Source organism: Leptonychotes weddellii, chromosome 7 (assembly GCF_054177405.1).
Source record: "Leptonychotes weddellii isolate Sample4059 chromosome 7, ASM5417740v2, whole genome shotgun sequence".
Classification (NCBI taxonomy): domain Eukaryota; kingdom Metazoa; phylum Chordata; class Mammalia; order Carnivora; family Phocidae; genus Leptonychotes; species Leptonychotes weddellii.
This window is the reverse complement of record NC_138375.1, coordinates 108,575,932-108,598,916: the sequence shown is the minus strand read 5'-3', so window position 1 is coordinate 108,598,916 and position 22,985 is coordinate 108,575,932. Positions and strand designations below refer to the sequence as shown.

The following is a 22,985-nucleotide window of genomic DNA, read 5'->3' as shown; positions in this document are numbered from 1 at the left end:
GATTTCCCCTGAAACTAATATAACAATGTATGTTAGTTATATTTGAATAATAATAATAATAATAAAGATTTCCCCAGAACAGACTGACCATTTTTCAAGGGTGAATTGCATGCCCTTGGCTTCTGCCAGTATGGGAGGAGGTATTTATGAACCTATAGACTACTGGTTTTGCTTGGTAGTAATGCGCATTTGCTACTGCTTGGAAAAGTTAAAGAGTATTGTAACCTCCCTGTGGAGGCAAGATAGAATAGGAAGCTTCTCACTGGCTCTCTGTCCTTGGACAAACTGTGTAACCTCTCTGGGCCTCAGGTTTCACATCTGCAAAATGGGAACAGTGCTAGTACTTATGCCATAAGGTGGTTAAAAGGATTCATTGATGTGTGCAGTACTTGGTAAGTTAAACAAAGCCATTCCCACTTAGTGCTATTACCGTGCTGCCATCTGGCCTGTGTGGTGGTGAGGCTGCTTCCCCACCCTGGGCCTTCCTTATTGGGCCATGTAGTCACACAGTTCTGGCGGGCATGGTTTGTTAGCTTTATTTCAAAACTCATTCTCTTTGGCTCATTTACCAAACTAGCAGAGATGAATGGCCTGGCCTCAAAGGATTGGGCAACACATGCTTCTGGCACCTTTGGCTCATTGATCATGCCTCTCCGATTTGGGGAATGCTTGGGTGTTGCGGGCAAGCGCTTCCTGAAACCCAGGAAACCTTGAAAGAAAGTACTTTGGTGCAAATTCTCCTCCTAATAAAGGAGAGTTAAAAGTCTTGCATTTCGTTCTTCTTTCTGGATTTTGTCGTTTATAAACAGGAGCAAGTTTCTCTCAGAATGTTTAATAGAATGAATTGGTCAGGGATGCTGAAAAAAAAAATTCTTGACAAAGTAGGGTCTCTTCCCTTGCACTTGGCTTACCCAGTTTCCAAGGTTAGTGAACACCATTCATGGGTTGCTGGTCCTAGCTATTATGAGGCTACCTGTTTCACTCACAGGTCACAACATCGTGCAGGATTGTGTTGCTGCCCCTCTGCCCCATCTTCATCTTCCTCCCTTCTCTACTATGCACTGATTGCTGGTTGCACTGGTCTTCCTCCTTCCAAAAGGCTGTGCCAGGATCACAGTCTTTTGACCCCTCATCTCTAGAACTTTTAAGCATAAAAACTGATGCCTTTGCCTCAAGTACAGAAACGCTTTTCTTTAATCCTCATCCTCCTGACTTTCAAAGAGTGGTTCTTTAGGAAATCAATAATAAAATGGAGTAGTGATTTGTCTTACTTAGAGTTTGATCATTCAAAACCCTCTTGGCCAACTCCTTCAATTTACAGATGAGGCAGTAGAGGCCCAGACAAGGTGAGAGCCTTACCCAATGACACAAGGCAACTGAAAGGCTAGGTGGGTTGACCAGCCATTCCAACCCACACTTGCTAGCAGGTAGAAATCCCTTTTAGGGTTTCATGACTCCTTTTTAGAGATGCTTGGCTCACTGCCTCTAGGGGTTAAATAAGTGGTTCTCTGCCAAGAGTAGCCATCAGAATCCCTTGGAATAGATAGGTAGGTAGGTAGGTAGGTAGATAAATCGATAGATACATACATACATATGTATGTATGTTCATACATACATACTTATGATGGCCAGCTTTACCCTATGCATTTTCATATATAAAGAATAATAATCACCAAAGAGAGATTTAGAAAACTATGATTTTTTTCCCTTTATAACAGGGGGTTTATCTTACTTACTAATGTCACCATATTAGGGATTGGCAAACTAACCTATAGACCAAATCCAGCACACCACCTGGTTTTTGTATAACTCAGCATTTATAGATGAACATTTGCAATTGATTTGATAGGAAATACTGACTTGGAACCCTAATTAAGCCAAATGTTACCCTCCTTATGTAAAACCAACAAACAAATAAAACCCCATTCTTTTGATTGGTGGATCTGCATTTCAAAAAATTATACTCCTTGGAAGAGAGATTCCACAGGATTCTGATGGCCATTCTTGGTTAGAACCACTTACTTAACTTCTAGAGGAACTGAGCCAAGCATCTCTGAAAAGAGACCCTTGGAACTCTAAAGGGATTTTTATTGTGAGGAATATTATACCTGTATTTCAAAAAATCACTATGTTTTAAATTTTGTCAACCAAAAATTTGTGGAAATTCATTTTCTCTCTTGTTAAACAAGTATCTGCATAATACTGATTTTGTTTCTTGGCCCACAAAGCCTAAAATATTTACTGTCTGGCTCTTCACAAAAGAAGCTTGCCGACTCTTGCAGTATGTCATTGTGTGTTTTATATTGGGGTATTTTCTCTTTTTCTCTATTGGAGCACTTCCCCTTTTATGATTTCTGTGAATAATTTAAGGGATTTACATTGTAAAAGTAACGAATTTTCCTTACAACTTTCAAATATCAAAACCATATAATGTATTGGTTCCACTCCCCAGTGTTAACACTTAGCAGTTTATAATGTATCTTTGTCCTGACTTTGCCATTTACTAGCTGTGAGACCTTAGTTAACCTCTCTAAGTCTCAAATTCTCCATCTGTAATACAGTGATGGGTTCCTACTCAATAGAATTTTGTGTAGATAATTTGAGATCATTCATGTGGATTGCTCAGCACGTTGCTTGGTGCACAGTAAATGCTTAATGATTGTAACTATTTAAAACTTTTCTTCTTTTTAATTTAAATATACACATAAGTTTTTTTTTTTTTTTTAAAAGAATATGACCTTTTATATAGTAAAGTTCCATAGGTGATTCTGATGTATACATACTTGAGAATACCTGAAGTAAATACTGGGAAGTAGATAATTTTAGAGAGGATTCATGTTTGGGGGTCAGAAATTGCCTTCCATTTTATAGCATAAATTAGGGAAAGGGGGCAGGTAATGATCTTATTCATTGAACCTGTAGGGTGGTAGAAAATTCACACAAGTAAATGTTTATTTCTATTTTCCAGGTCTACAATTCGAACAAAGACAGTCAGAGTGAAGGAAGTAAGTATGTCCCTTGGATAATTTTCTATAGCTGGGGTTGGGATTGAGCTTTAAAAGTTGCTTCTCTGGGGAAGAACCACCAGGGGGTGCTGTGGGCATGTTGGGTCTGCCCCATTTCCCTGGTGTAGTCCATTGCTTTCATCCTGACTTACCATGTCCGTGACTCCAGGACATTTTAGTGAGCCTGACAGGCAAGGCTGTAATGACACCTTGCGATATATAACCCTTCACACTTGACAAAGCATTTTCATGTATATTATCTCAGTTAACCCTAGGTCTTGAGAATGTAGCTCCACTAACCACTTAAAAGCCACTCAGTCGAGTACTATGCAGCTTCCTAAGAACCTTGTCCTAGGAGAAAGCCAGAATTGCCTCCTACACAGTCTTGTTCAAAGGACTGGATAGGCGACAACTATTTTAGGGATTGCTTAGTAACTGTGTTCTTTGTTACCTTTTTGGAGAAGAAAGAGTGGAGATGGTGAAGTCCGTAATAATATTCCTCTTCGATGGGAATGACCCTGGGCAGCCTCTGTAGAATATACAGCATATTTCCCCTGCTGCTGGCTCTGAGCACTTTGGTTAATCATAATTTCCAAGGACACCTGTAACCTTGTAAAGATGATGGGATTAAAATGAAAAGCTACTGCTAATGTTAGGGCTGATGATGTCCTTGGTGCATAGGAGTACAAACCAGTTCCTTCCAGGTTGCTTACAAGAGTGCAAAGGAAATCCTGTCCCCTTGCTTCGAACTTGCTTTGTAAAATCCACTTGGAGAAACATTCAAAGAGCCCTCCCATGAATTCCAGTGATGTCAAAAAAACCAGTAAAGCAGTGTTTCTCCATGTGGACAAAAGGATGAGGTATTTTTGTGTGTGTTAAATCCATTAAAGGACAGAGATTTTCCTTTCATTCTTTCCAAAATACAGATTTTGACCAGGAGTTTTATAAAAAATATTAAGTAATTTGGAATGGTTGCTACTGGTAGGTTAAGAGGACTTTAGAAGAGGGAAAAAGTTTTTTCTTTTTTCTTTTTCCTTCAAGAATTGAATAAGGGAAAATTTTTTCAAGTAAACATTCAAGGAAACAAGTGCTTCCCCCTCCCCCCCCCCGTATCTCCAGGTGGGATTGTTTTAGTGTATCTGAAATCAATTCTGGCTAACTTATTCTAAAATAACAATAGCAAAAACCACAGTAATAAAAATGAAGGAATATGGAAGGCTATTGAGTAACTCGCAGTAAGGTAGGAAGAGCTGAAGAGACAGGCTTGAAAACACACCAGCTCTGGAGCCCCAGGAACCAATAAGAAAGGGTCTTCTGAATAATATCTGCAGGATGATGAAGCTCTGAACTGTTTTTTAGTATCTGCCTCACTCTTCTGAAGATTCAGATTCCCAGGAAGATAACAACAGGTTGGTCTAGCTTAGGCTGACGAAGGGGAAAACAACATACTGTTACTGACAGTTTTAAGAGTATTGCATAAAATGGGAGCAGGGTAGTTTTCCAGTGGGAAATTGGGGAACCCACCAGAACAAGAGAGGACAGATGGCCAAGCAGACTTAAAAAACATGCCCATGCCATGCCCCAACCTGGGACACACTGTTCTATAATGAGCGACCTGAGAACTCTGGGGAATGAGATGCATATGAGTGACTACCAACGAGAAGTTTGCTGTGACTTGTGATAAACCTTCTCCTCTCTGCCTGAGATAAGTGCCAGTAGATTTGAAGATGACCCTGATTCTCTGGGTGGGCATGCCATCTGGTTATACCATTCTGTAGTGCTTTGAGGAATATGTATTGGAAGCCAATATCCTTTGAACCAGTGATTTGTCCTAAAGAAATAGACCAGAGTACAAAAATGTTTGTGCAACAAAGAAGTGCACTGGAGCATTGGTAATAATAACAAGGGAAGACAATTAGATGTGCAATAGGAAGTTGATTAAAAATATCAAGATATGGGGTGCCTCTTGGTTTAGGTTCAGGTCATGATCTCAGGGTCCTGGGATCAAGCCCTGTGTTGGTCTCCGCGCTTAGTGCAGAGTCCTCTTGAGATTCTCCCTCTCCTGCTCCTCCCCGCTCACGTTCTCTCTTTCTCTTTCTCTGTCTCTTTCTTTCCCTCTCAAATAAATAAATAAATAAAATCTTTAAAAATATCAAGATACTGTGTAGTCTTTAAAAAGAACAAGAGTGATCTAGGTATATTTGTGGGAATGGTGCCCTCAGTATATTGTTTTGTTCTTGTTGTTGTTTGGGGGGTTTTGTTGTTGTTTTTAACTTGACAGAGAGAGAGAGCACAAGCAGGGGGAGCGGCAGGCGGAGGGAGAAGCACGCTCCCCACTTAGCAGGGAGCCTGATGTGGGGCTTAATCCCAGGACACTAGGATCGTGACCTGAGCTGAAGGCAGACACTTGACTGAGACACCCAGGCGCCCCACACAGTATATTGTTAATTGAGGTTTAAAAAAAATCAGCTTACAGAGCAATGTTCTTAGTAAAATATTTGACTTCTCTAGATATATTGATAGAAAAAAGTCTGGAAAGACCTTGATCATAAAATTGTAATGTGGATAGAGTGTAGAGTATTGGGAGGGACTGACCTTCTCTATTTTAAATACTTCTCCAGGCTTTGCATTGTCTGCAATGAGTATATAGTTTTTTAATTTAATTTTATTATGTTATGTTAATCACCATACATTACATCATTAGTTTTTGATGCAGTGTTCCATGATTCATTGTTTGCGTATAACACCCAGGGCTCCATGCAGAATGTGCCCTCTTTAATACCCATCACCAAGCTAACCCATCCCCCCACCCTCCTCCCCTCTAGAACCCTCAGGCAGTGAGTATGTATTTAAAAATCTTAGCTGTTAATAGATAGCAATTATCCACCACTTACTATGTTTAAGGATGTTTTATGCATATGAGCTTAGTTAATACTTGAAACACTGTGTGAGATAGGTACTTTTGATCTACTTTGTATATTAGGAAATTGGGTTAGTAAACTCAGGCAGCATAATGTAATCTGAATTCTGTCTAACTCTAGAGGCTCTTGTTAACCACAAGGGTATTCTACCTCCCAAAGAAAAGAGCAATACAAAAAGTTCCATTTTGGAGAACACAGACCCTTGCAACAGTTTGCTTTGGGCATCCCATTATTCACAGAGCACAGAGAGTTGGCTGCCTGGAGTGTCAAATGATTTTTCAATTGCTTACCCTTTCATTTAACAAGCCAGAGAGAAAAATGACGGGTTAAAACATATTGGCCATTTTTCCAGGAGTGCTTTGGATAGAAACAATTTTTTAAAGTATTATTCCAAGAAATCTTCTGTTTCCAAGCTGGCAAAACCAGAGTAGGGTTCTGGATTGATCGTCTCTCACCTCCTCTGGCATCGAGACCCCATTTTCACATCGTATAATGCCTTAGTTCCCTTTCACTTCTGACGTGGTTGGACTTTCCATGTCTGTGGATTGAAGTAGTTTTCATTTTCCCTCCGCACCCGCCGTGGGGCTCATCTGCCACCACAGGCGGAACTGTTGTCCGGGGTCTGATTGTTCTGCGACCCTCTGCTTATGCCACCGTCGGAACTGTTTTTGAGGGATGTCAGTCTGACAGGAATTTCAGAGTTTGGCATTGCTCTTTTGCCTTGAATATTCAAATTCTAAATGTCTAGCCTTTTCCTTTCTAGAAAATGTTGTCATGGGCATTTGAATGCCACTATTTTATCCCAGAGCCAGAGTGTTCTGAAGGGGCAGGTAGGAAAAGGGAATTCCTTTGGGGAAACTTCTGAATTTGTTGCTTTGATTTTGAAGTTCCTCTCAGGGCATACGGTGCCTGTGGGGTATCAGACCGCACCGTAAATAATGTGCATCAGCTGCTGGCATTTTCCAAACGGCCCAGTTGTCAAGGAGAGGATGGCAGCAGAGAAACAAACACACATTTCTTTGCAGAGCCTTTTTCCTGACTTCTCTAGCCTGTGTTGGGTCTCACGTGTAGAGGGCTTGAATGAATCATACACATCCTAATTTGTGGCATGGGATCATCAGCAGCCCCTCCCTTCATTGATTCATTGATTCATTCATTTCTTTATTTCTTCGCTTTGAATTCTTTTCCCAGCTCCTATTTCTTTCCTTCTGTATAGACCACTATTCTAATGTGTACACTAAATTGTATTTTTGAGCAACATTGTATCTTTTATTTACCATGATGGTATGTCTTGTTCTCTTTCTTTGCTCCCTCAGCATTGCGTTGGGAGCCATCCCTATTCCTCTGTCTGCTTCTAGACTGTGGCTTCTGTCCACTGCACTCTCTGTGGTGTATGACCCTGTATCTGTTTTTACAGAGCTACACACTCTATCTCCTTGTGCCTCCAGCTCCTCATGAGCACTAACAGCACCACGGTGAACATCTTTGTACAACTCGCATATCTCCCTGTGTGAGAATTTCTTTGGGATATACCCATGAGGAGAATTGTTGGCTGTCAAAGGGTGTGAGTATACTTAGTTTGAGGGAGTAGTTCTCTGGAGTGGCCCATCCACAGTCCCATCAGCCCTACACGAGGATTTCTTCATTCCTGCCAACTTTTCCGTTATTCAGCTTTCTAATTTTTTGTCAATCATATAAATATGATAGCTCATTATTGTTTTGATTTGCATCTGTCTGATAATTAGTATGTTTGAGCATCTCTTCGTATGCCTTTTGACTGGGTTTCCCCTTCTTTTGACCGCCTGTTCATGTCCTTTGCTCATAGTTCTCTTCCATTTGCCACTTTTTTTCTTATTGATTTGTAAAGTTTCTTCTCTATTTTATTTTATTTTTTTAAAAGATTTTATTTATTTATTTGACAGAGAGAGACACAGCAAGAGAGGGAACACAAGAAGGGGGAGTGGGAGAGGGAGAAGCAGGCTTCCCGCTGAGCGGGGAGCCCGATGCGGGGCTTGATCCCAGGACTCCAGGACCATGACCTGAGGTGAAGGCAGACGCTTAACGACTGAGCCACCCAGGCCCCCCTCTTCTCTATTTTGGATATTCATCCCTTGTTAGCTGTAGACATTTTAAATACATTTTCCCATCTTGTCATCTCTTAATATTATGTATGATATTTTTACTTGAATGTAAAGCCCTCTTATATATTGAAGTACCTTTTTTTTTTTTTTTCACCTTCTGGTTTATGGTTTTCAAGTTGTGTTTTAAAGAAGGCCTTTCTGACCCATGTCACAAAGATGTGCACCTATATTTTGTTTCATTGGCTTCATGATTCTGTCTTCCCTGTTGCGGATTTTAATCCAACTGATACCTACCATCATATACGGTGTTTCATGAAGATCCAGTTTTACCGTTATCCACATGAAGAGTCAGCTTTCCCACAAATGTCATTCTTTCTGCTTTTGACTTACGGTGTCAGCTTTATTGTATATTAGGTTTGTGTAGCTGAGCTCTTTCTCTGAGTTCTTTAAGTTCTTGGTTTGTTTTTTCTGGTGGTAATAACTCTCTGCTTTTCATGTGATGTCTTTGAGAAAAGTCTTCCATGTCTGGTACTCTACTTTTTAAGGTTTGACTTAGCTGCCTGTGGACCTCTAGCCTTGTGTGTAAATTCTAACATAAGTTTTATAAGTTCCTCAAAAACTTACAACTTTCCTTTAGAATTGTATTGAATTTATAGATTAATTCAGAGAAAATTGACACTTTTATAATATTAACTCATCTCCAAAAGTTTGGAATGTCTTTCCTTTTATTTAGATTGCCTGTGTCCTTTATCAGTTTTAGTTTTCTGCCTAGAGGTCTTGGGTATTCTTGGTTAAGTTAATCCTCAAATACTAACTTCAAAAACCAGTCTGCTATTTTTGCCAATTATATGGGCCTCTTCCCGGGGATCCTGCTGCCATCAGGGGACTTGCCCTGGGTTTGTTCATAGACTGTCAGTAATATACATCAGTGATACTGAGTTTTCTCTAGTTGTCCAAATTCTTGCCTGCTAGAGAAAGGGAGGGAGAAGATGCGAGTAAGAATACTAGAGAGGAAGGAAGTATGGTTTGTTGTTCCCTAAGCTGCTTTGCTGATCACACCCCATTGCCAAAAACCTAGACTGCTGATAGCTGTCATGGGTTTTTCCCCTTTCTCATGGGGAAGAACAGGACTCTGCACTGGGCAAGAACCCCTGCTCCCACCCCGCTCTCTGCAGCCCCCTGTGCCACCTCAGTGCATATCTCCTCAGTCTCCGGGTCCTCTTGCTTGTCCTGCCCTTGACTGCAGCTATGAGATTTCCTCCCCAGAGGCTTTGTGAGAATGGGTTTATTCTCCTTTGAAATGAGCTCCCGTAGGAATCAGGAGAAGAAGCCAGAAAGTGGCCTTTTCTCTGCCAAGGCTGCTGTTGTCCTGTTGTCTCACCTGAGGGATGGTTAGAGGCGAGAACTTGTCAGAGAGGAAACTCCAGTCTGGCTCAAGAGAGTGAGGGAAGGGCAGGCTTTTCTAGTGTGAGCCGATCTCTTCCAAGTTAGAAGTTTTTAAATAATAAATGTCACTGCCTACTTAGCTCTAAAGAGATTAGCTTGTTTACAGAAATGCTGCCCTCCCACTGCTTCTCCAGCAGTTTGAGGCTGAAGGCTGACAGATTGAGCCAGACCCTGAGCTTGGTCTCCTGATCTCGACTCCACAGTGCCACTTTCCTGATGTGAATATTCACTCAAATTCCATAGGTTAATCGGATTATTTCAAAGGTCTATGGCCAGATTGCCCCAGACATGCCTTCTCGTGTACTTCACACTCAGCTCCATACCGACCATCTGGCTTTTCAAGAGGACCTTGCAGTTGATGGCGGTGCTTCTCGCCCTTGTTCGATGTGTTCCTGTGTGCTCCTACTCGGACCCTTCCCTGGTTTCCCAGCAGGAGTCCAGCCTTCCTGTAGCTCTGCATTCAGTGAATACCTCTCAAAGTTCTGAAGTGCCCGTGGCCCGGGGCAGTGTGAGTGCAGAGGGGGAAGGACCCCTCTAAGGAGTATGTGGTCTGCTTTTGAGGTTCAGACCACGTGGAGACAATGGCCAGATGGCCCATCATGTGCAGGGGTGCGTATCATCGTCATGCTATCTGCACATGTACCTGCCGTGTGGAAAAATGCCCGGAGACAGTTGGTTGGAGAGTGATCTCAGAATGGGCTTGCAGCTAGGCTGGCAAGACTTAAAAAAAAAATGGGAACTTCCTACCTTCCCTCTTTCCGCAGAAGAAGGAAATCTAGCACTTCCTCTGCTTCCAGATGTCAATCCCATCTTTTCTTCCAGTTTGTTTTTAATCTGGTACTTTCACAGGAATCCTTTGGGTTTGTGTAATGCTCAAGAGCTCACTCAGGTGGTCATTTACACTGGGACATGGTGGGGAACCCTGAATCTCTTAAGCAGCTGGAAAAAAAGGTATTTTTGCTTACTATAAAAATAATATGAATTCATTATAAAATATGAAGGAAATATAGTAATAGTTTTCAGAAATTCAATATAAATAATCTCTAATACCACCCCAGAGATAATTCTTTCTTGTCTTTTTTTCATGATGTCTTATATGGATTTTGTCAATGTCAACATGTATTTTGATTCCCTTGGCATTATACTGAATATACTTTCTGTATCCTGCTATAAATAATTTGCAAGCATTTTCCCACATCGTGAAAATTGTTTACTAATGCCATTTACAATGGCTGTTTAATACTCTGTCATAGGATTATATCCAAATTTGTTGAACTGTTTCCTGTCATTGGACTTGGATGTCCTCTGCAGATTTTTGCTGTTATGAGTAGTGTCAGCCTGAGCATGCTGCTACCTCAGTGTTTGCACATACCTCAGATAATTTCCTGTGGGTAGATCCCGCCGTGTGGATTGGAGAGAGCTGTTTCAGTGGAGAGTACTGCGGGAGTGGTGTGGATTAGCATGCTGGCGCCCTGGCTGAGGCACGGGTCAGGGCGCGACCTCTCTGAGCTTGTATTGCCTTTTCCGTAGAATGGGAGATAAATACCAACACCTGTCTCGTGAAGCTGCTGTGATGACTGAAGTTTAGCAAAGTGTCTGGCATATTTTTTTATAGATGCCTCATTACTGTTGGTTCTTATCCTTCTCTCTTATCTCCTCTCTCTGGTTATGCCAGTTAGTCTGTCATATAAGAAGGGGGAAGCTCACTGGATTGGCAGAAGTGTTCCTGAGGGGAGCAGGGAGGAGAACGAAGGGTGGCAGGTGACACCCCTGCTGTTTTCAGGCTTGGTGCCTCATGAGCGTTAGTTTGTTAAATCCTCATGGCTACATTTCTCAAAGTGGGGTATGCACACTACTAGTGGGATCTCAGATCATTTTAGGTCATACCAGATGCACATTTTAAATTACCATTTAGATTTATATATTTATTTTCATGTGTATTAGGGGAAAAACGCATGAACATGTAAACCTCCTGGTTTTCTAAATGTTATTGCTTAGCACAGCGGTCCTCCTTCTCAGTAGAGCCAGATAGTAAATATATGCAGTTTTGCAGTATTATTTAACTCTCAATATTGTAATGTGAAAGCAGCTGTAGACAATACGAAAACAAATGCGTGTTTGCTAATAAAACTTTATTTACAAATCAGGCAATGGCAAATCTGGCCCACAGACTCTAGGGGTTTGTCAGTTCTTAGACTACTTTTTTTTTTTTTAAGATTTTATTTATTTACTTAGGAGAGAGACACTGAAAGCACAAGTGGGGGTAAGGGCAGAGGGAGAAGGAGAGAATCTCAAGCCGACACCATGCTGAGCACAGAGACCAATGTGGGGCTTGATCCCATGGCCCTGAGGTTATGACCTGAGCCAGAATTAAGAGTTGGACGCTTAACTGACTGAACCACCCAGGAGTCCCCTTAGACTACTTTTTAAAAACTTACCCTTGTATTAAGCTATTTAAGATGGGATAAAGTTATGACAGGCAGCATGAAAGTGGTATGTCCATGGTTGACATTAGTGGAAATGCTGTTCACAACAGCCAAGTTCATAAATGAGCGTTAGTCTTAAGAAGTCCAGGTAGCATGGTCAAGAACTAGTGGAGCTGACGTTCAAACCAGAGTCTGCTTGATTGCCAAGGTCACTCCCCACTTCCTTCCTCCACTTCTCGATATGTATGAAGTCTTTCCTCTGTTTTGCCATCCTGTCATTATGTGACCGACACACAGGAGCTGGAAGGCCTTTCATCATCAGCCTCAAACACCTAACCTTCTTGGCTCTTTGCTGTTGAGGGGCCATCCCATATTGCTTCTCAGTGAGCCTCCTCACTAGAACCATCAGTGGCTCCTCACATGCTCTGCAAGACGCTGAAAGACAGTGTGTGTCAGTGATGCCGCAGCTGCCCAGGCACAGAACTGTAACATGGCCCACTGCCCTTCTGCAGGCATTGGACAACACAACCAAAGCTGCTTGGTTCCTATTACACACATCTATCCTTCTCTAGGCCATCATTCAGTCACATTCCCTGATCGTGCTGTATCCAGGCTTTTCTTGTTCCATGAGGACAAGATTAAAGACCAGGAGAGGAGCTGGGAGGGCACCATTACCTTGCTTGTTGTTCTGCCTCTGATTTATACATTCCCTTCATCTCTGGGCCTCAGCTTCCCTTGATCTATAAAACAGAAAAAGAGATTTAGTCTTAAAGATAGTAGGGAAAGGTTTCATGGGATCATATGGGTCACTATTTTGAAAAGGTTTTAAAGCCATCAGATATTACTTAAAGTCCAACATTCTCATGAAAGCAGCAGAGGACAGAAAAGAGGATTTTCTTTTTCCTTTTGCTTCCAGTCACCTTCGGCCTTTTGCTCTTAGAACACCCACAGTTGAGAGGCAGGAAAAGGCAGCCACTGGGTAACCAGGATCCTTGTGGGATCAGAGCCATCCAGTGGCTGCCAGGTCTCCACTGGTCAGTGGCTTATAAATAGAACATTTCCCTTTTTAAACCTGAGAAGGATGGGCAGCATTAGTGGGTATGGCGGCCTGACCTCCTGAGTGCTGGCCCATGAGGCAGTCAGCTGAGTACACCTTCCCCTTCAGCTTTCCATCCACACCTTCCAGGCCAGGCCTGTTAGGAGACAGGCACTGGCTCTCTCCCTTGTCTGAATTCCCTTCCAGCCCCCCATCCCCACTCCTCTGGGCCCTTTTGCTTTCTCCTTTCCCCTCCCTCCAATGCTATGGCAGGTTTCTGTGGCTACCACTTTTATCTTCTGAGCCAGGGGCAGGCAAGATGGTATAATTCTAGCTCTCTCAAGTGCTGATTTTCTGCACTTCGCTTTCCATTATGACTTGGTGTGTGCAACACAGTGAATGTGGCCCGCATGGAACTCAAATTATTTCCAGTTGTGCTATAATGCCCTAGCTTGAGAATAACCCTGGCTGAAGGGTTGGGGGCTAGCAAGAGAGAAAGGGGAAGGGACAGCTTGTTCTCTCAGAGATTTTTATTATATGGGATCTCAGCCATTTTGTTTGGTGAGACCCTATTCCTCAAGGACATGACTGGTAATGGTGTTCCTCCGGCTAGCCTAGATATTCAGAAGCCTTTCTGTTTGTCCTAAGTGACACTTACCAAGCCATCCTCTCTCCCAGCCAACTTTAGAATGATAGATGCAGCTATGGTGTGACTTTGCTGTGGCCTAATATCCCTCCTTCTCTTAGAAGTGTAGGCTCTGTATCAACAGCAGACCATGGCCTGGGCAGGTGTGAACCACCCCTTGGCATTCTGATTTGGGCTTCAGCCAAGCAACAGTGAGCAGGTCTCTGGTTGCATCTTTAAGTTCTAGAGTCCAGTGCAAGGAGTTGTTGAGGCAGAGACTGAAACATTTTCCTCAAGGCTCTCGATCAATGTTTATTGAGCACATACTTAATTACTGGGTAGTGTGCTCAGGGTTTGATATATGTTATGTTGTTTGCTCCTTATAAGAACCCTATGAGGTAGATGGTATTATAGACCCCATTTACAGATGAGAAAACTGAATCCTCCTTCTCAGTACATACTTGTGGTCTCTCAGGGTCTTTCCTTCCCACCCTGATTAGAGTGTTCAGTGTGTGCAAGATTGAGCGGAGGCTATCAAGTCCTCTTGCCCACAGTGGGGATAAATGTTGAGTAGTGGTTGGGAGAGTGGGCTCTGCAATATTATTACATACATGGGTTGGAATCCCAGCCTCCTGACTTACTGGGTGTGTGACCTTGGGAAATTAATTTCCCCAGGCCTCAGGTTTTGTTTTTTTTGTTTTGTTTTATTTTTTAATTTGTGATATCAGTATAGCTTTAGTACCTACATCATTGGATTGTTGGATGGATTAAATGGGATTAGGATGGAAATCCTTAGCTCGGTGGTGCCTGGTATTCTAAGCAGTCATTAAATGTTATTATCTGCTGTTGTTGTTATCAATAATGTCATTACCCCAAACCAGAGGCTATTCATATAAAAGCATGAAAGTAGACAGTCTGCTTACAGTTCCTCAGAGTGCCTTCACAGACATTGCCTTGCTGATTTTCACAGCACCTGATCTGTGCAGATGAGAAGGGTCAGAGAGGCGAAGTATGCCCATCTTCCACAACCAGTTGGCGGTGACTATAGCCGCAAATGTTAGTGTTAGGCCTCTGATTATGAACGTCCTCCCCTTCCTTGCCCTTTGCTGCCTCAGTTTGTTGTGACCAAAAAATACCTGAACCATTCCTAGGGCAGATCAAAGTGAGAAGACAGGTAGGTAAAGGCACGAAAAGGATCTAGGTGGGCAGAAGACATTGGTTCTCTGCTTGAAACACTGCCTCTTTCAGAAAGCTGGTGACGATTTCTTTTGGTTGAGAAATCAGTACACAACCACCCATACCTCAAGACAGAAAGGAATTGAGGCCTGTGGACTGTAATTCCTTCTCCGGACGTCCAGACTCTTGTGTAGGAGACAGGTGGTCCTGATGAAGCTGGTTGGCATTACCACGGGGTGCATTAGGCATTGCTCTTTCACTGCTGTCCTGATTGGGAATTTTAAGGTGGACTGGGAGACTGCAGTTGTCAAAACCCACAAGGAAATAGTCTACTGCAAGCCGATCTGCCGCCCTCAGCCTTTACTATACAAGAACCCAGACTCTGCCACTTTGGCTGCGGTGTCTTGCTGAGAACTGGAATGCTCTTTACAGGTATCTTAGAGCCTCTCTTGACTCAGCTGAGAGCTGGTAGGTTTATTCCAGGCCAGGCAGGGATTTCATCTCTTTTCCTGCTACCTAGGTTACTTTGTTTACTCTATGTCCCTCTTGGCTTATTTTTTTTCTATGTGTCTCCAGAAACCATGAAAAAGAAGATAGGTGCCTTTATATCTGGTAGGCTAGGGAAAAAAAAAAGTTCCAATGTGCTGTATTCATGCTTAGAGGTCAGGGGATGAATGAGATCTGGGTCAGCGCTATTTGTCTTGTGCTTCTCATGACAGCGCCCCTGAACTCTAAAAGGTACCAGTGTGTTCAGCCAGCTGCTCAGCATTCGAGGCTCCTGGAGTGTGGGGACTTTTTTTACCTATTGGTTTCTGGTGTCTCAGCAGGTGAAAATGTGGATTGTATTTGTTGCTTCATCTGGGAAATATTTATTGATGCTACAGTAATGAACAAGGCAGATAAAGTCCCTGCTCTCATGGAGTTATACTAGTGAGAGAAACTGACAGACAGTAAGTAAACAAAAGTATACTTTCAGGTGGAGAGAAGGGCTGGGAGGAAAAAAGAGCAAAGGGATAGGGACTAACAAGGCAAGGGGGAGCCATTCTAAAAACCTGAAGCAGGGAGGCCTCTCTGAAGAGGTTACATTTGAGCAGAAACCTGAACAAACGGAGGGAGTAAGGATGTCAGGAGCTGGCAGAGGAACCCTGAAAGTGCAGGGAATAAATCAGCTGTGTTCAAGGCATGTCAGGAAGGATCGTGGTGACTGGATTGGAGGAGGCCAGAGTGAGAGTGGTCAGGTGGGCTGGGACTAGAACCATGTGAGGCCATGGTCAGGAGCTAAGCTTGTGTTCTAAGTGTCATGAGAGGTCCCTGGAGAGTTGTGATCAGGCAAGTGACTTATGAGCCAATGTGTATTTTTAAAAGATGTCTCTGGCTCCTGGTTGAGAATAAACTGTATGGGGTGAAAGGAGAAGCAGTTGGGAGGCTAGTGATTAGAGCCATCCAGGCGAAAGATGATGGTGGCTTGGATCAAAGTATTCGCAGTGGAGATGGTGAGAAGCATCTGGGTTCTGGATGTGTTTTTAACTGGTGCCTGACGGGGCTGGTTAATGGATTGGAGGGGGAGAGAAAGCAAGGAATGCAGGATGACTGTACTGAAGTAGGAAATCTTGCTGGTAGAATATGGTACCTTCCCATCTTGTCCTTCCAGCCAGGATCAATGTAGTGCCTGGCTGGGGACAATAGTTCCCAAATGTGTTATTTTTCTATCACTGACTTCATATTTTGTTTTGTTCTGTTTTTTACATGTATGTATACCAACTGTATTACTATTGACCTACTCTTTTTTTTAAATCAATTCACTCTTTTTTAAAAAAAGATTTACTTATTTTAGAGAGAGGGAATGAGCATGAGTGGGGCGAGGGGCAAAGGGAGAGGAAGAAGCAGACACCTCGCTAAGCACAGAGCCTAACGTGGGGCTCCCTCCCAAGACCCTGAGATCATGACCTGAGCCAAAATCAAGAGCCAGCTGCTTAACCAACTGAGCCAGCCAGGCACCCCTCAGTTCACGCTTTTTAACTTAAATTTATTTTTTATTTATTTATTTATTTTTAAAGATTTTATTTATTTATTTGACACACAGAGAAAGAGAGAAGGGAGGGCAGGCAGAGGGAGAGGGAGAAGCAGACTCCCTGCTGAGCAGGGAGCCCAATGCAGAGCTCCATCGCAGGACCCTGAGATCATGACCTGAGCCGAAGGCAGACGCTTGACGGACTGAGCCACGCAGGTGCCCCTTAAATTTATTTTTTAAATGCAGCATGTCTTGTGTGATAAACAGGTAAATTCCTGATATTCATTGATATAAGTACACAGCTACTGAAAATATTTGTGAATTGTTTCATATGTCACCAGAGACACAGGCAACATTATATATTGAGATACGTAGCATTGGTGAATGGCTATTGTCAGATCCCCCACAGATGGGGACTGTGGTAAGATATTGATAGCTGATTAACAGTCAACAATAATTTCTGTTAGTCTTTAGTGACACTAGTTTTAATTGGTTGGTATACAGTATGTTGTTATCCCAAGCGTGCTTCTCAAACCTACTGGGCTGTAACCTGTGGGAGGGTGCCCACAATCTGCTTGGCAACAAGCATGCTCCTCCTTCTCTTGTCTACTAGTTTTGAGAGCTCCACCTGGAGTAGAAAGGGAAGAATCCAGAAAACATGATTCCCCAGCACCTCCTCCCTCTCCCCGCCCCGTCCCTGTCTGGTCATGTGAACTTGAGTAGGAGTGGATGAGGGATGAGGGATGAGCTCTGGAATCAGACTGAGTGAGTTACAATCCTGGTTCCACCACTCATTAAGGCCAAAGTCTTAACAGAATTTCCTCAACCTCATCTGAGTTGAGAGTTCCTGCCTACATAATAGAGATGATGACGGATGAGGACATGGTATGTTTAAGTGCTTAGCCCAGATCAGTGCAGTTTGTTCAGCAAGCATTAGCTACTGCTGTCATTGTTACCACTTAACATTGTGAGCCTGGCTTTTCTCATCATAAAGACTTATCAGATACATTGGGAAAATCAATTAAGCTATAGTATTTTAATATATTCTATAAACAGTAATGTCTTATTGAGCTCATTAGTGGGGAAACATAGCAAGAAGTTATTAGTAAGAACAGTAACAGTATTTACCCCATGGGATTATTGTAGGGATAACATGAACTTGGGTATGAAAAATGTTTTATCGGAGCGCCTGGGTGGCTCAGTCATTAAGCATCTGCCTTCGTCTCAGGTCATGATCCCAGGGTCCTGGGATGGAGCCCTGCATTGGGCTCCCTGCTCCATGGGAAGCCTGCTTCTCGCTCTCCTGCTCCCCCCCGCTCGTGTTCCTGCTCTCACTATCTCTCTCTCTCTGTGTCAAATAAATAAATAAAATCTTTAAAAAAAATAGAAAAATGTTTTATCAACTGGAAAGTTTGATTCAAATGTTGCTAATACTGCTAATGACCATTTATTGAAATACCAAATAAGTCAGTATACATTTCCTTTGACCCTTGCAACACCTAGGTGAGTTCTCCCCACTCTATAGAAGAGGAAGGTAAGTGTCAGAGGTGAAGCACCTCTCCTATGATCATACCAGTCAGAGGTGGCAGAGACCAGAATTTAATCCAGGTCTGTCTGGCTTGAAAGTTTATCATTCTCTTTCCAGTACATACCACTTCTGTTTGCGTGACTTCAGTTAATATTAAAGTTAGTTCACACTCCCTGAATGTATAAAGCTGGGGAGCAGAGTATAGGACAGAGTAGAACAGGGTACGGGGTCTTGGGGAGCTGAACTGAGATTAAAAACTGGCTGTTGGTAATCCCCAAAATAGGGAATTCACACCTGGATAATTAAGAAGCAATTGGCCAACTTCCCAGCGCCACTGCAAGTTTCTAAGAGTTGCCACCATGAAGATTGTTTCCCAGGCACCACAGCCACGAAGGCCTGGCAACTCTGGGTCTTCACATGATTAGGAGAAAGGACGTGAGCCCTTCCGAGTGTGTGAGCCAGTTGGAAACCTATTCTCCAGATGGATTTGGTATTTAATTCAATGTGGGTGTTTCTCTTCATGGCTTTTAATAGTGTTGAAATTGATTAAATTCAGAATGAGCGAGGTAAGCCAGACTTTAAAGAGCAAAGCACATCGGGAAATTGAGTAAATTTCTGAGGTGAGAACATGCCTCTGGAGATGTCCATGAAATGGTGGCCTGCTCATAGTCATTCCAGACAATATCCTGTATCCATCCACATTAAAACTGGGGCAGTAACTTCCTTTACCTTTCAGTTCTCTTTTTTTATTTTTTTATTTTTATTTTTATTTTTTTTATTTTTATTTATTTGAGACAGAGAGAATGAGAGACAGAGAGCATGAGAGGGAGGAGGGTCAGAGGGAGAAGCAGACTCCCTGCCAAGCAGGGAGCTGGACGTGGGACTCGATCCTGGGACTCCAGGATCATGACCTGAGCCGAAGGCAGTCGCTTAACCAACTGAGCCACCCAGGCGCCCTACCTTTCAGTTCTCTTATTTTTATGCAAACATCCAGCACTTCAAGCAAATTCCATTTCTCCTGTAAAAAACTTGAAAGATTTTTTTTTGATCAAAGGAAAGTTGAGTAAGATTCATGGGGAAAGGTTTTTAGGCTAGGAAAAACCTGTTGAATACCACCTTTAAGAAAATGGGTAATGTGTTCTAATGTGTGTTGAAACGAATTCAGGAGATTAGTTCCTCTCTTTTGGAAAAGGATTTGTCTTCTGAGCTCTGTTAGAATTCCCAGGATGCATGTATGGGGTAACTTCGGGGTATATCCCAGAGAGTTGTTTTCACATGCTATATGTCCATCAGTCAACCTGTGGTATGGAAAGGTCCCTTCCATTCAGAATTAGTGATCTGGCCACTTACTGCCAAATTCCTTGATGTTTTGAGTACTAAGGACTGGTGTAGGGCAAGAGCAGGTCAGTGATTTTTAGTAAAGGGGCTCCTGGACCTGCAGAATGAGGTCTCTTGTGTAGCACACAGCTCTAGGGGAGAATGCTTTTATTTTCTGGGGCTTTCCTTGACCTCAGACCTGTCTGATTGTGTAGATGGCCTATAGATAGTATGATGTCGAAAGAACCCCCGCACCTTCTGTTTTCACCAGCCACAGCTTCATGTGCATGTACAGTTTGGTGATGATAATGCCTTGATGGACAAGCAAAGGATTTCTACAAGTGTCCAGGAAAACCAGAACTTGGTTTTATCTTCTCTGTTTCATGGCTTGACTGGCACACCTTTTGTTTTTCCTTTCTTTTTAACTTATTCTTGGGGCCGTACTGCTAGGTGGTGATACCTCTTTGTATTGATACAGGAAGAAAGTAGATAGGTCAGGCCACTCATATCTTTATTTAACATTTATATCTTCCCAAAAGATGAAAAATCTAGGCACTAGAACTTAAATAACTCATCTACTTTCTTAGGGTTTATAACAATTGGAATTTGAAAGGTCATTTTTACTATACCACATATCCCCTTAGTGACCCTCCCCATCATACGTAATGGTCAACATAGTAGACAGTGAAAGGCAGAGATAGAGTATTGAATAAAACAATGAGTAAAGATATACATGTATCATTGCTTTCATGGATGCAAATCTGGTTTGGTAGGCAACATCACAGAAATAAACGTAAACTTGCAATTATGTTACATACTCTGAAGAAGAAGTTGATAGTGCTATATCCAAGTTTCAGTGAGGACGTGAACCAGGTGGAGAGATCAGGAGGGCATTTTTGAGGAATTGACACTTGAGGGGAGACCTGAGGATTTGCAGTTGCTTTGGCCAGTGGGCTTCCAAGTGAAATCCACAGTATGTGCAAAGGCTGGAGAGAAAGTGTGGTCAGTTGGATGCTCTGAAAGCCACTATGGTAGGATGCTTAGGTCTGGAGGGGTAGTGTGAGATGAGGCAGGCTGGGCTAGACCATGCAGGGTTATGTGAAACCTGTGAAGGATTTGGGTTATCTTCCTGAGAAGAGTGGGGTGCCATTGAGAGATTTTAAACAGGGAGGGCACATGGTCTGGTTTCGTCCAGATCAGGGGGGCTGCAATGTGGAGGATAGACTGGAGGGAGCCATAGGACGTATGAGGACAGCAGTTAGGTGGTCATCTCAGCAGTCCTGGTAACAGATGACGGAGGCCAGGACCAGGATGGTGGTGGTGAAGATGGAGAGAGACAAAATTGAGGGACCTGGTGATAATTTGGATATGAGGGTAAGAAAGAGGGGGAGTGCAAAGGGTTTTGTACCACCTACACACTTCATTTTCTTTTAAGGTGGAAAGAGCCAGGGAAAACATCTCAGGTGAGGTAGCATTTGGTGCAAGAAGCTGCAGAGCATGTCTCTCCACCTGGCCACCTTTTTTTAGGCAAGCCTCCTCTTTTTAGGCAAGAACGTCATTGGATTGAACCTTATATACTATGTTGTTTCAAGACCTTTGCAGTAAAACTGTTTGTTCCTGGATTTCACTTGCCTCCCTGCTCTTGGAGTTCGTACCCTAGGCATAATACCCAGTGGTCTGCCAAGCATCCTCTTCCCTCTTCTGCCCTAAGACCCTCCGAGCTGACCGAGCATCAACCCAACTCTCAGTGTTCTTGTGTTCTCCATAGAACTTTGAGAAAATAGGCGTGTGTGACCTTCCTCTAAAAGGAGACAAACAAGGCTTTAAAAGTTGAAATGAAAATTAAGACGGTGATAGATTTTTTTTTTTTTTTAAAGATTTTATGTATTTATTTGACAGAGAGAGAGCTAGCAAGAGCAGGAACACAAGCAGGGGGAGCGGGAGAGGGAGAAGCAGGCTTCCTGCCGAGCAGGGAGCCCCATGTGGGACTCGATCCCAGGACCCTGGGATCATGACCTGAGCTGAAGGCAGATGTTTAACGACTGAGCCACCCAGGTACCCGACGGTGATAGATTTCTAACTTGGCGGGTTAACCTGGGTATTTGGTGTGAGCTCTGTTGACAGTCATCATATGAAAGCTGTTTGGGCTGCCTGGTGCAGAATCCTGGGCAGAGTTGAAGTTGAGGCCGAGGGAGGAAGAGAAGCCAGTTCGGGCCTTAGCTGCAAGACAGTGGATGGCAGGCCTAGGAGCTACAGGTCCTGCAACAACTCATTGCAAGTCAAATTAAGGGAATAATGCAAGCCTAGTAGATATTTAATGAGAGATTATTCCTGGAGATTATAAGGATAGAGAAATTGCAAATAAATCCCTGACCTTTTCTGAGCCTTGGCCCAGTAAAAGAGCTGAATCACCTGCTTCAGGGGATTAAGGACAGCCTCTTCCATCTGGCAGTCTGCTCAGACTTTTTCTGTCATTAACAAACTCTGTTCGGTGGTGATCATGTTCTAAACCTTTTAGTGGGAACTTGCTTTTCAGCAGAGGCGATCTCAATTAACTTAGATTATGTACCTGCTGGGCAGAGATCAGAACTAATGATCTCTAGTTATGTATGCACTATGGTAGCTATTACATTAGTAGTACTCTGTACATGTTAAATAATAAAGCAGTTGTTAATCATTAGTAACCTAATCATGACATCAGCAGGGAATTCAAGTTCAGAATAGAAGTGAGACTTCATGTGTGTATGTGTGTGTGTGAGCGCGTGCACATGCGTGTGTGTACGTGCGTGCTTGTGGGTGGCATAGCCTTAGAGACACAGGGACAAACAGGGATGTCCCAGGGCAGCAGGCAATGTAATAATTTTACCAGTTTCAGTTTAGAGACTTAGAGCAATGATTGTGTATCATGAGTTCCTTGTTGGGAACTGTTGTTTGATAGGAATTTCACTTCTTAATACAGTGTTATCTGCCTATAAAACTGTAATAATTATCATCAGAATGCAACTTGAACAACTAGAGGCTGAGAGTTACCTTGAACTCCCTTTGACTTGGTAATATGTAAATGTGTTATACTTTTGAACTCAGACAACTAATATATACTAATATTATGTTACATGTGTAATGTGTAAGGCCTTAATGTGTAATGTCTGTGTAAGATTTATTTCAAGAAAAGGAGTTAGCAGGTTTAAAACAAATGAAAGAACTTAATAATGTTGGGAAAACCAAAGGAGAATTGCTGAGAGATTTGGGGAGGGGGGGGCAGTTTGCTTTGTTAATTTCTAAAAGAAGTAATGGTAATTAGTGTAGGTTAGTGGAATTCGCTTTTTTCTGGGTATACTTGGAAGGTTCCATTGCATTCTTTTCCATTAGCTATTACTTACCTAGGAAAGGATCTTGCTTCTTGCATTCAAGGA

General features: G+C 42.7%; 1 protein-coding gene and 1 long non-coding RNA gene across 2 annotated transcripts in view; one reads left to right on the top strand and one right to left on the bottom strand.

Moving 5' to 3' along the window:
• LOC102733438 (rho GTPase-activating protein 26) overlaps nt 1–22,985 on the top strand; it is a 234,960-nt gene that overhangs the window by 77,519 nt on the left and 134,456 nt on the right. Inside the window, exon 4 of the mRNA XM_081825602.1 lies at nt 2,969–3,005. Coding sequence (XP_081681728.1) covers nt 2,969–3,005 — 37 coding nt within the window. The remainder of the gene's footprint in view (nt 1–2,968; nt 3,006–22,985) is intronic.
• Nucleotides 11,569–12,886, bottom strand: LOC115938715 (uncharacterized). Its single transcript, XR_014147200.1, has 2 exons — nt 12,725–12,886; nt 11,569–12,619 (listed from the first exon to the last, which is right to left on the bottom strand). It is a non-coding gene; the product is annotated as an uncharacterized LOC115938715 (long non-coding RNA).